General features: G+C 39.0%; 1 protein-coding gene across 1 annotated transcript; it reads right to left on the bottom strand.

Annotated features, from left to right (window-relative positions):
• Positions 1-621: 621 nt before the first annotated feature.
• Positions 622-6,051, bottom strand: LOC103705905 (vacuolar protein sorting-associated protein 32 homolog 1-like). The gene is made up of 6 exons (XM_008789811.5): positions 5,851-6,051; positions 4,488-4,587; positions 2,414-2,499; positions 2,237-2,328; positions 1,535-1,649; positions 622-1,018 (listed from the first exon to the last, which is right to left on the bottom strand). Exons 1-6 carry the CDS (start codon positions 5,923-5,925, stop codon positions 836-838), a joined length of 651 nt encoding a protein of 216 aa, XP_008788033.3. The 5' UTR covers positions 5,926-6,051; the 3' UTR covers positions 622-835.
• Positions 6,052-13,924: the final 7,873 nt, after the last annotated feature.

Below are 13,924 nucleotides of genomic sequence, written 5' to 3'. Positions count from 1 at the left end.
GATAGAAACATCTTCCTTTTCGTTTCGGATTTTTTACACCCATTTTTTAGTTCAAGTTGTGATACCATATGGAACCCCAGGCTCTACTCCCGTTAGATTTTGTAATGCCTTATTCTGTGTTTTGTTAATATCATTAGTTGGATTTTGTAATGCCCTATTTTATGTTTTGTTAATATTTTGTTTGGATTGATTGACATTTTCAAAATCCCATTTCACAACCCAACCAGATTTTCTCGGATCGGTGGAAAACAATTTTCTCAAAAGGCTAGTTCGGTTTCAGTTTCTAAGTTTAAAAAATCTATTTAAATTGGTATATTCCATGAGGTATCTAGGAGGGTTTTTTTCTTTTGTTTTTCTTGTAGCACATGTGGGAGGAACATAAAACGCATCATACCAAAATTCATGACAAAGAAACGTAATTCACTTGGAAGAGTAGCACTTTTTCTTTTTGGTTGGAAAGAGTAGCACTAATACAACATTCAAGTTTTTAAGCTTAAAAAGAACTGCGACATTCGTCTCCAACTTGCTTAAAGAAATTGCTTTTTTAACTCATTTCTAGCTGGTTATTTAAGGATAACAAGATGTAACAAAGTTCATTTACTCAAGGATAAAATACCAGACTGACGAGATAAAACATCCAGAACTAGTATACCGTTAATACATCAAGGCCAATATTGATACAAGTTTCGTAGTTGGTCAAGTTATATTTCTCTAATATTTATGTACAGAAAACTCCAGATTCGAGTCTGATATGATAAGATCAGAAGGGAGGCATGAGATGGATAGCCAGATAAGTGAAGGCACATTAAAACCCGTGCCGGCTATGCATCATAAGCTACAGAGCCATTTCTGTCTGAAGTGCAGCCAATTCATCCACATCACTGGCTGGATGTGGGGTTTCTCTCCGAGGTTGATTTGGATTCGGCAATGGTGCGGCAGGGACTGTAGAAGGTGACTGGAGGAGCTCTTCTTCCAGTTCTTCTCCTTCCATGTCTTCAAGCTCAGCTTCAAGTTCATCCTGTTCCAAGAATTTACTCATATAACTGAACAAAAAGTTTCTGAGTTATTTTAAATACATTTGAACAATATCCAACTCAAATCTTGGGAGCCAGCACCAATCTCCTTGCTAAATATTGAGATTGCAGTCCAAAAGTCATCAAGTTCTCAGCAATGAACTCAACCAGTTCCATTAAGATTGTAACTCATGTTTGAAATGATATGAACTGTTTCTATATTGTTGATATGATGAGATTCTCTTAATATTGGCCACTTACCCTGAAAATCTTGGTGATGAAGAAAGTCCAATGGGAGAAAAAGGGGTCATGAATGCAAAGATTCCAAATGAAAAATAATCATTTGCTTCTTTCCTTCTCTGCTTACACCAGTTTCTGTGGTACATTCTATTGCCTGAGTTTGTTTCATTAATTGAGTTGCTTTGTGATAACATCTCCCTAAATCTAATTCCTGTTTTTAAATGGAAATTTGACAAGATATATAGAGGTAGAAAAGAAAATATGGGAACGCATGGCCAAACCTCGTCGAAGTCGGCTGCAGCACCCACTGGCATTGCAAGTGCCTCCTGTATCTGCCTCATATTTTCTGTGTGCTCGTTTGCTTGTTCCATGGTCTTCTCTACATCATCAATGCTTCTGCATCATTGTCACCGTGAGCATGGGTTATTTCATTGGCATGGTGTTTATTAAGTTAACAAAGCTTCATCAATGAACCAAACTACCAACTTCAAGAATTCTCCAACATAGGGTTACTGTTCAGCTTAAACTCACAATGCTTATGGCATATGTCCAACAAATGCCTAGCATGAGCATATACCAAGGGTGCAGTTCATTTCAAAGGAATGCAACTAGATACATGCATTTGTTGGCATGATGTGAAATTGTTAAGGAGAAAGCATGTCAGCTTTATGTAAAGATGGATGAAATACATGAAATTTGTAAAGCTCAGAGAACTTAATTACATCTTAAATGCTATGTAAAGTAAAGCAAGGAACTGTTTACTGTGAGCCACTTAACCAAATGACTAGAATTAACCTGAAGCATGGGATGAAGAACCCCAGCAGATGAGCATGATCAAATTCCTCTGCCATATGAATTCAAATAGCAACTCGGAAATTACAGAGGCTTAATTTGAGAACCAAGTTCAGTCAATGGATTAATGTGTAACTTCTTCACTTAACCTAACCCATTTTGGAGGTGAGGGGGAGGAAATGAAAGTTTACAATGACTGTTGCATGGACTTAACAGCAGATGATCCTGCCTGCAGAGCATCTATAACGTCAGTAGTTGCCTTTGCACCTTCAAGCACAATCATCTACATACAGATGCATACTATATTAATGTTAAGCAATATGTCATGTAATGAAATCAAAGGAAGTCCTAGTTCATACATGATATACCTGATCATGGACTCGTAACTGGAAGTTCCCCAGCTGTTCTATCTGTGCTTCATATAATTTCTTCTTCTTTAGGCATTGAATAGCAGCTGCAAGAAAACAAAGTTTGTTTCTGCAAAATAAGTTGTAAAGATATGACAACAGAACAATTAACTGACTCCTCAGCAAGATTTTAACTTTTGAGCATTGGCCTGTGCTGATTGGCACATACCATGTCAAGCCAGGATCGACACCGGCACCAATTTAGCATTGCACCTAATAGGGAAAAAAATGGATCGTCCAGCCCACAACTAAAAGACCGCCTAGTTGCAGCCCTGATCTGTTCTGATAGATCAAAAGAGTAGGAATGGATAGAGAAGAGGGAATCTTTCCGAATGGTTGATATAACCATTCCCTACTGACTCTATTAGGGGCACACTCGATAGTCGTCTTTCCTTTCCTGTACTATTCAAATTGCCCTATTTTTTCCAGACCCCCATTTCTTCAACTAGTATGGCGCAGCGGGTCGGACTACGCTCCGTACAATCCGTGCTAATATTGGCATTCTAGGGGCCCCAGTAAACGTCAACGCCAATTGGCCGAATCTTCACTTCGGCCCAGAGTCAGCTCGACTTCGGGACCCAACCAAAAGCTCCACCAACTTCAGATATTTGCAGACTTCCCCTACCAAGCTCGGGGTGCCTCAGACATTCGCCGACCCGTCCCGACCAAGCTCGGGGCGCTCCACCAAGCACACCTCGAAATCCGGAAAACCGAGCTACTTTCAACACCCATCAAGCCGACCTCGCCAAACGCATAATGCGACCTCTCAATGAGTTTGGCCTCGCTAACGACCGCACCCATGTGCGGGCCTACGCCCACTTACGTGACCGTACACTATGATATTATCATGCCACGTTTCCGTAGCCAGCCTTCAACAGTCAGACGACACTTTGACTAATCCGGCCATGCCCTGCTGTGACTGCCAACACCCTACCGTTCTCAAGAACGGGTTGTACTACACGCCACCAGCCAGTCTAAGCTGCGCGCCATCCGACTCAAAGCCACGCCCCCTCATAATGAGGACTGACAGTGCCTCTGCCACCTAGGCCACTCCACCGAGATTATAAATAGCTCGGTCAGGTAACTTCTAAGGGACCCTTTTTGGCCGGACCAAATTAATCCCACTCTAAGTTAATCGTCGGAGGGTCCTCACTGGAAACCCCGGTGAGGCTTTATGCAGGTATACGGCCGCCGCGCAGAAGGTGGCTCCTGTCTTCTCCTTCCAACCATCGGCGGCTCCCTCGACTCCACCGGCATGGTCACCCTCGGGCCAAATTTGAACCACAACAGCACCTATTTAGATCCTCTCTTAAAAGTTTCATTAAAGCAGGACCTTTAATTTTTAAGCACATGTTTCGGCATGGCACAACATATCAAGTGCATGCTAACACCCCCCGATGCCAGCAGCACTAAAATCCTTGCCCTCGATAGATGTTTCCTTAGACTATTTTGACTAGTATGTAACGAGGAGCACAGACCATATATCCAACATTCTATGGCCTCAGATGTATATTTTACCTCATCTCAGTTTTGCATTCAGTTTTAGACAATCATAAGAAACAAACAATTCGTTTCCCCTATGCGCCCCCTCTCCAGAACCTAAAACCAAATTCTATGTATTCAAGTATCCAGTCCTCGACTGTTGCATTGACACTGAATCGCTCACACAGTCATGCCAGTATCAGCATCTAGAGCTACACTTCTAGTTGATGAAAATTAGTATATGATTCATGTCTGATGTAAACAAGAAGAAGAAATAAGTTGTCAAGATAATATCAAGGTCCAAGGTACTTCATGTTCCCAAAGCATATTATCTCATAATTAAAACCAATTTCATTGAAAAGTTCTAGGTCCTTGACCATTGTAATGGAAAGTAGCAGTATTTAACTTCAACTATCTATGCTCCACAAAAATCGTGCTACTACAGATTATGTCAATGGTTCAGGTTTGCTTGAGCTGGTTTAAATCTACAGATTATTAGATTATGAGTGAATTATCCTTGATGTTGAAAACTAGAAAAGATAGAAGCACATACCTTTTTTATTTTTTGCTTTTGTGCAATCCTTTGCCTTTTCAACTTCAATAGATATTTTCTTTTGAAGAACATGCTCTTTCTTCTCCAACATTTCTAGTGTCTGAAAACAAAACAGGATGATCATAACTTTGGAGAAAAGAGGTGCTTGGCAAAAACCAAGCTTGTAGACAGAAAATAGAAGATAATAAGTGTTACTGATTGCCCTATGCAAGATTAACTAATGCACTTCTCCCAAAATTATCCAATTAACAAGCAGTTAATTCATCTTCTTCCCATCATCTTCTTTGAGCAATGAAGTCAAACAAAAACTCAGTTAACATGAAAGAAATAAATTATATCTAGATTAGTTTTCAAGACCTATCTATTGACTTTGAACTTTGCTGGAGTCTACTGTAGCTTACAGTTTGATCCTTATATCATTTTTTGTTTCTTCACTTCTTTTGGAAATGTGAGAGCATAACAACTTTTAACTTGTTCATGAAAGTAAAGGTGGACATTTGGGCAGGATATAGATAACCTGATCTTCCCGAAAGTCACACGAACCACCATGCAATCTAACGAGCAATTAATAGCCATGGCCACCATCAAACGCACGAACAGAAAAATGCTACCCGAAAAAGAAATGATTTCTCTTACGCAGCTAATTGGATGGCATCTTATATGGCAAATCATACGGGATTTGCATTATGGGTTCTTCGGCAAATCTTCCTACTTAGCTTATTGATATTTTATTTTCTGATTCCTAAGGATGTTTTTGTACTCAATTAATTTCAATCATCCGATTTACCAAAAATGATAACCGAAAGGACCAGGTGATCTTAAACATTAGATTTTTGTCATATTACGACTTCACGTCGTTCCCACAAGAATCTGAATCTATTTATAAGTAGAAAACTTTCTTCATATTGCTATGAAGCAAGCTTAGAAGCTCACTAGTCACACCACACCCAGTCATTTTTTTAAAGTCTATACATAGCCTCCTCGATCGCTAGAGTGATTTCCAAATAATGGATTGAATTCCAATGGAAGTGAATTTGTTACAAACTTGTCAATGCTTCTCCACGACCAAAGAAATCTTCGCATTTTTCACTTGTGTACCAAATCTTGTAGCCTTCTTATATGGGAGCCAATCTTTTATCTAGCCGTGCCCGGCCATTTGCGATGTACCCACAAACCTCTCCCTTCTCTTATATATAAACAAGATAATATAAAAAAATAACATCACAGAAAGATAAGAGCACATGAACGTTTTAATATTCCAGAAACAGTGACAGTATTCCTAAAAAGGTACCCTTTTTTTAATTCCCTAGATATAAACGAAAGAAGAGAAGAAACGATTTTTTTCACAAAAAGGGATAATTACCTCGTGGAGACGATCTAAGGTGGAGAGGGCCGAGGGGGGCTCCTTCTTGGACTTGGTTAGCAATCTCTTCAGCATCTTCGCGTCCTGGAGAAGGCAAATGGAGAGAAGAACAGTAGTAGTAGAGGAGAGGGCGAGGGTGAACGCCAACCAAATTTTACCAAGGAAGAGGCAGAGAAAGAGAGGAAGGGATAAAACTAACAGTCTCAAAGTCTCTTTTTTTTAAGTTTGACAGAAGCTAACAGTCCCCGCGTGGAAAAGCCGATGTGGAAAAAAATCGCGATGGGTACGTATTTATCTCCTTGACCTTGTAGATGCAGAGAAGGCTCATGGTGGTCACCCACAGATTCATGGGACCCGCTGACTAGTTTAAAGTTTGACTTTTTTTTCTTCTTTTTTCTGAAAGACGAACAAGAATACGGACTGAGTCGCCTTCTATGTGGCTCCGCAGGCTGGAGAGATTTTTTGAACTAGTGTCACTGAGATTCCTTTTCTTTTACATCAGTTTGATGCTTTTGACTTGGCAGGTTGTACTTACCTAAAAGTTATATAAATGCAGAAAAAAACAAACAAATAATCATGCTTAATATTTTGCAAACACATGGCCAACGATTTCTCCCTGAATATTCTCATGTAAACCCACTTAGTATGGTTTTATCTCCTTTTTGTAAATTTAGTACCCATTCAAATAAGTAACTCTATATCCAATTAGGTCATAAAACATACGAATGAACTGAATAGAAAATAATTTCCATCCTTACCTCCCATTCTAGGAAATCAAATTTTGCCCAAATTGATTATTTTGTTTTCTGAGAATAAATTTGAATATTTTGTTTCGACACTAATTTCTCTCAAATCAATGAAAATTATCGATTTATTCTTCTTCAAAGTTGTAATTTGAACAGAAGAAATAAGTATTCAAATTATCGAATTTCTTCTCCTTGGATGGTATCAACTATCACATATTTTGAAATATAAAATATTTTACAAGTGTAGCTGGAGCAAAATTATTAAACTATAGTTTATGAATCTAGAAACAGCAAAGCCAATATAAAGAATAATCTTCTTCTCATTAATATAGTAAATTTTCCATTTCCAGTCCATCCCAGTTTTGATTCTAGCTCTTGAATTTCTTTTGATATTGAAGAAAGGAAAAGACTTTTCAAAAACCGTGGACTCAAGTCCGTTGTAGTCATCAAAATTCCTGGACGTTCATTGATTTATTTATTTTTCCTTCTCCCCTATCCTTCCATGCTTTATATACATAATTCATGCAAAACGCTAACGTTAAAAAAGTTGTTTTCTTTCACCGAAGAAAAATTGTGTTCCAAGTTCTAACGCGAAAAATTAGCAATTGAGAGTCGGGCAAGGTTAAATTACACGGTCAACCGAGATATTGTGGAAAATTTTCTTTCCAATTCCCATGTCATCCAGTCTGAAGCCAAATTCTTATCATCTCCTACCTCTATCCCCTCTTTATGCACTACAGGTCATCGAGGACCTTCGCCATTATACTGGCGTTCAAGTCGTTGCTGGTGACGGCGGCGGCGAGCCCGCTGATGACGAAGGTGGTGAAGCCGGTGCGGAGCTATGAGCAGCGCACCGGCGACGTCACCGCCCAGTGCCTCACTGCCATCTCTCCTTACGCCACCATGCACGAGGACGTCTTCGCCGTCGGTGAGGACTGCCCCGCCACCTTCATCGTTCTCCCTTTCCAAAAGCACCAGATCTTCGACGGCGGCATGGAGATCGTCCACCCGGCGATTCGTGGCCTCAACCAGACCGTCCTCACGGCTGCCCCGTGATCGGTTGGCATCCTCGGCTCCGGCGGCCACCGCTTGTCCGGGTACCGGGCGGCACTGCTGTTCTTCGGTGGGGCTGACGACCGGGAGGCGCTGGCGTTCGCGGGGCGCATTGCGGGACACCTGAGGATCAACCTCACGGTGGTCCGCTTCGTCTACGGGGACAGGAGGAGCCTGCAGCATCAGAACCACCACCAGGGGGCGGCGGCGGTGGAGGGGTCGCCGAGGGCGGAGGGGATGCTAGCTGCCGATGATGACCGAGGAGGACAGGGAGCGGCGGCTGGACGAGGAGCGCCTGGGAGAGTTCCGGGCGAGGTGGGTCGGGGGAATGGTGGAGCACGAGGAGGCGGTGGCGACCGACGCGGAGGATACTGTCTCAGCGACCAAGGGTGGAGGAGAGGAGTCAAACTATTCATTAGTTTTAAAGATATTATTTTATTTGGTAAACACTAAGATAGTTTTAAAGATGTTATCTAACCCCATCTCAATTATCTTTATGTTATAAACTTGTATAAACTGTGAAAGAATTGTTTGTGACAAAATATAATCTTTAAAAGTACTATGAAAATTATTCGAGAAAAATTATCTTCTAAAATTTTTAGCTAAATAGCAGTTTATGTAGACCAAGTTTCTGGAAAAAAAACAGTTTATATAGACCTGGAAGTATGAGCAAATGTCATCCCAGATCATAGACATTTGATCTTTACTTGATCTGGATGACAAATTCTTCTTTTATTTCTCTTTTAAGTAAAAGTGCAACTAAACGACACCCAAAATAAAAAACTCTAATTCTTCAGCTTATTTGGTTCTGGCCTCTACCATCAGGTGCTGGACGACGAGTTGTCCGCTGGCGACGCCGGTGGCGATGGCCGTGAACCGGCCGAGTCGCCACCTGATCGGTTACAAGCGGCGCACCGTACAGCGGTCGAAGCCCATCCCCTAATCCTAGCGCAGGGCAACACTTGGCTCCACCGCTCGCCATTAATATGATTAACCAAAAGAAGGCAAGATCCATGGATTAATAATTCATGAGGAGTGAAAGCATAAGAGTGACACCTATATCTTATTAAAGAAAAGCCAAAACAACGAAGAAAAGATAGAAGGAATATAGATCTTAATCTCGTGGCACTGTTTTCTGGCCAAATGCACTACTCCATTGAATAAGAAATATCCGCTGTGTAATATTATTTGTATGTTCCATTAAGAAAATATTATTTATATGTCGGGAAAAAAATTCAGAAGAAAATCACAATGGAAGAACCACTGCATCTACTTTGCAAGAAGAAAATCATATTCAAAAGATCTCTCCATCTTTGTTTGACCCATGCACGCTTTCGCCCGCCAGCGTGTGCGCAACAAAATAAAATGCCTTCAATTAAAATAACTATATAGCCATACATTTTATTATCCGTGGATTTTTTTATTTATTTATTTTTTTTTTTTTGATGAGGAGCCCTAGAAACAAAACTTGTCATGCCTCATGAAACTACACGAAAAACTGCAAAAGTCCAAATTGGATTGGGGGGATGCAGTTAACAAAATGCATAGAAACAAGAAGACCATGAATCTAGAAGCATTGGAGAAGTGTCCAAATGAAATTGTTTCTTAGCAAGCCATCCAAAATAGCATATGCCAAGCGATGCAAACATAGCCCATACTCGATCGAAACATGTAGATAGAAACAACCCAGGAAACAAGCATTGGGAGCCCAAAACTATAATGAAACAAGCCATGAAGCTGGAAAAAGGTGAACAATTTTTGCAACTCTGCAGATGCCTCATACCAAGGGTTTCTAGCTATTGGCTATATTTTGATCATATATTCTACAACCTTTGACACATTCTTCCAGAAAAGTAACCCACTAACACAACCATATATATCTTAAAAAAACATACATGCGCAATAATTTTTAGCCTTTATATTCCAATTTTTCTTCCTCTCTTTTGACATATCTCTATCAGATTCTCAAGTAAAAAATGCAGCTTATGTAAATTTATATCCCGGAAAAAGACTTACAAAATCCTATTATATCCTGATCGACTATCTAGTATCTACATTGAAAAATTTTAGGACTTGAACAGGCCAGGGCCAATTTCTTATGTACTAGGACTAAGTCTGGGCCATGTGGCTTGTGCCTAGCCCACTGAAAACAGTGACACATTCCAATTCCAACCAGATCAGAATCAATCTCTCCCTCTGATCTCTTCCTAAAAGAAATGGATGCCATGGTCTTGCAACTGGGGACATAGGCTCTTGCATCAACGGTCGAAGCTACCAAGCCAGCCGGGTCGATTATAATTATGTGATCAACCTAGGGGATAAAGTCAGAGAATCCTCTCAAATTTTCAGCCCAAATTCCACAACTATACAGGAGCAATTTCTCTTTCAGCTTTTCTCGAGGCAAATTCTCACAGATAATCCATGCAGAAGAGGATTACTGTTTAACTAATTATTGCAGCTTCCTACTGGAAACTAATTATGACAGTTATAACAATTTCATGCCGCATTCTCTCCATAACTTGCATGCATTAAGATTTAGAAATGGTAGCCATCGCATGCACACAATATGACATTATATTACATTGTTTTTGTTAGAAAGGGTCAAAAAAGCCATAATGTGATAATCATTTTAAGCATATTTTAACATTTAGCACTCAAATGTTATTTCTCATGAAAAAAAAGAAAACCATCATCACTGCTCACGAAATTTAATAATATAGTATGATATATTATTATATTTATAAACATATTTATGATGTTATTCTTTTTAAAAAAAATTATCATTATTACTACTGTTACTAAGTAAGCATAAAATACCTATAATTTTGTTATCTGATTGACATAAGTCAGCATTTATTTAGGGTAATCGATAAGTAAAATGATTCATAAGTTACTTCTATTACACTTTTAAGAAAAATATTTGCACAGAGATGTTACAATAGCATGCAACAGTTCTAAGCTATACACATTATGCAATACAATATCAGTTGTAAAGCTTTTAGGCGTGGTTTTTAATTTTGTTCACCCTTGGCTACTCTAGTTTTTGTTTAAAACATATTATTTTATTTCTAAAAACTTCAAAAACATAAATATTTAGTATTATTATACAAAAAATATTTTTACAAGAAGAAAAGTCATTTTTAGGAGAAGCCTTTTTTTTAAAAAAAAAAAATAAAACAGAAGCAACATCAAATACATCCTCCGATGAAATCCTAGGAGACATTGCCTTGAGCCGAATTTTAGCATTTATACGTAGGACGTTGGGAAACCCTAGCTCATAGCTGCAATTAACCCAAAGTTATAAAAGCAATAGTTGATGTAATTTTTTTTTTATTTATGGCAGTGTCACATGAGGCAGGTACATATAATATTCATGCCACAGATACATACAACCTGAAGGGGACGGAGGATCTCTTATCAAGAATAGGAGACAAGGTGTGGATAAGTGTTAACGGACAAAGAGAACAGAACCCGATTTTGGGAAAGGAAACACAGGGAGCAGATAGAAATAATAGGTGGTCGAATGCTACAGTGCTTGGTACTCCTCCCAAGCTCAATGTTTGCCAATAACGCTGCAATCATCCCATGCTTAGCTATCATATCCATGCACACCACGACAAGACACATGCAGTACCGTATAATAGAACTGATAACCACATTCTAGTGTTAGACCTCCTGGGTTTGCCATTGATTAATATTCATGCTCCTCCTCAAGATAAAAGATGATCATGGAACTGCTATGGTTCTTTAGAATAGAAGATGAAACTTATTGCTACAATTTGGATGATAACAGAAGATTGAAAGCGTGATAAATTTTAATTTTCTCTTAATATTCTTCGTATTGATATCTGAATAAATAATTATCTCTTTTTTATAGACTTGAAAGGGATTCTAACCCCACCCACTATTCTATACCTCGGCTGAAATCCAAAACTTTGCTAGTGAGTAATGGAACCAAATCGCAGACTGACATTTTTTTTTTGGTTTCTTTTCTTTTTTGAGATCTTTTATTATCTGATTTTCTTTGATGTATTTTTTTTTTTTTTTTTGATTTATCCGTTGACTTTTTTAAGTACCTTTCCTCCCAAGAGAATGCCCCTGCCTATAAGCTAGGCCTATAGTTTTTTTTGTATCTCAAGTGCATTAATGTGGCTGGTACCTAAAAAGAATCATCCCATATAATCAATCGCATATAAGATAAAATGCCCTCGGTTGTCTTGGTCCAGTGCAACATAAGTACAATAATTGGATTGAGAGGTGATCTGATTGAAGGTAGTGAAGATGTCATCTCTTGGTAAATTCAATCGAAACCTTCATGTCTTTCCCCCCTGAAATACTAGAGCTGCCAAAAAGTATGTGCTTCTAAGGAAATAAAGTCAGGAGCAGGTTACTTGTGACCTGTGGATTGGGTAGCAAAATCAGACTGTCAAACTCGATGACGATTTGGTTGGCGTTAGCTCGATGTCTGCATTCACTATGCTTTTGAAGATTAGAAGTTGTAAATATGCTTTAATTTTCCACAAAAAAAAAAAAAAGTTGCTAGTCCATATACCAGCAGGCTAATCAACATCAATCCTGTGTATATATCAACAAGTTTCACAATTCCCAGCACAGGGATTCTCGGATGTGCTTCTAAGGATATGAAGTTGGGAGTGGGTCACTATAATTATGAGATATTAGATGTCAAATGTCCTTCTTCGTCTGAGAAATAAATGGAAATTAAACACCTGAATATGGAACCTCCAAACTGAGGAGCCCAGTTCTGCCCAAGTTGCAGCCTTGGTCATGCCTAAACCCAAATCCCGAAGTTTTCTTTAGGGAGGAAGGCGTGTTTCTATGGCCAGATTGCTCCCCAATAATAGAAGTTCTATTGACCCACCAAAAGAGAGAGAGCAAGACTTGCACTGTTCACCAAAGAAAAGGTGGAGATGTCTTAAAAAGCTAATAGTGCCCATTACAGTAGATGTTGGAGAAGGGACTTTGGCCACTGTTCTTCCAACTTATTATTAAACGAGGCCACCACCCAACCGTTGCATAATCCTTCTGTTCTTAAATAGTTACTTGGTCTGTAGCTTTTCAAGACGGGACTTTTAAGGTAGATATCTCGATCTCCTTTTCTCTCTCTTCCAAGAGAATACCTAGTTCCTTTAATTAAATGATGAACCTTTTTGGTATCCAGTTGCATCAGAGAAAGGTCGAAAGAAAGCATAATAAGTACTAGAAAGGAAGTTGGAGGATTTGAGAAAGTGAGGGAGAGAAACCACATCTCCTCCAGATCACTCTACCAGCATTTTACGTTCCATTGCTTCCCTTTTTCCTTGAAATTAGAGCTTGAAAGATAGCCACGAACACAAGGGATGATTAATTCGAGGATTTTAATTGAAGCGCTTAATTACGCTACCAATGAAAAAATCAACCTCTTAAAAGGTAAAACATCTTTTTTTTAATTATTTAACCGTTTCCAAGTAGCCATCTTCTACTTCACTAGCCAGTCCGAAATATAAAATATTTTGACATTCATTCGGGCACAACAAATAAATTTTAATTAGCGAATCAAGAATCTTTGACGAAGAAGTGAAATCCAAAGATCTTTGAATTTTTTCTTAAAAAAAAACTCAGCATATAATAAACAACGAACAAATGCACGTGGAATTCTTGTACACCATTTTGTTCGTCATTTCTCACTTTGCATGGTGTCGGTACAATTATCACGATAATAGCGGTATCTAATGAAGTTGTGATATAATTGCTATATTTACCGGCTATCTTTAAATATTATAGCAGGATATTATTGCTTTAATTGATAGCATAGAAAAAAATTAGAATGACATTTTTCTTCCTATCTTTATTGATTAAGAAAACTTTCATTCTTATTTTGAAGTGGTTGCTTGAGTCTTCAAGTCCGCGAGACTTACTCTTTTTTTTTTATATATTTAGCTAAAGCAAATATTTCATACATTACGTATACGAATACATTCAATAAAGTCAGAAAACAAAAGATTGCGGAGTGTCCGAGGCAACTCCTCCTCTCCGGGTCACATGTGCTTCCAGCATAGCTGGCCACGTAGGCAGCCATCATTGAAACTTACTTCCGCTGTAGGGATAACAAATTTCTCTATCCAAATATTTGCAAAATGGCATATTATTTAGCTCTAATATAACATTACGTGGTGCAAAAGCCCCTGGGATCCGGACCCGGCTCTCGGCCAGCGGGGACCACTTACGGAGCCAGTCACGAGCGTTGCCAACAAAAAAAAAAAAAGAGAGAGAGAGAG

The sequence above is a fragment of the Phoenix dactylifera genome, chromosome 14 (genome assembly GCF_051530095.1).
Source record: "Phoenix dactylifera cultivar Ajwa chromosome 14, Ajwa_hap1_PhDact_Kaust_v1.1, whole genome shotgun sequence".
Taxonomy (NCBI): Eukaryota; Viridiplantae; Streptophyta; class Magnoliopsida; order Arecales; family Arecaceae; genus Phoenix; species Phoenix dactylifera.
The sequence above is the reverse complement of the archived record's forward strand: the minus strand, read 5'-3'. Positions and strand labels throughout refer to the sequence as shown.

What these genes read in the sequence shown, in the direction of transcription:
- LOC103705905 (XM_008789811.5), bottom strand. Translation starts at nt 5,925, where the DNA reads ATGCTGAAGAGATTGCTAACCAAGTCCAAGAAGGAGCCCCCCTCGGCC. An exon ending in AAGTCCATGCAACAGTCATT is followed by an intron (nt 1,650 to 2,236) that starts GTAAACTTTCAT and finishes ACAATGATGCAG; the next exon opens with AAGCATTGATGATGTAGAGA. An exon ending in CTGCAGCCGACTTCGACGAG is followed by an intron (nt 1,019 to 1,534) that starts GTTTGGCCATGC and finishes TTCTTGGAACAG; the next exon opens with GATGAACTTGAAGCTGAGCT.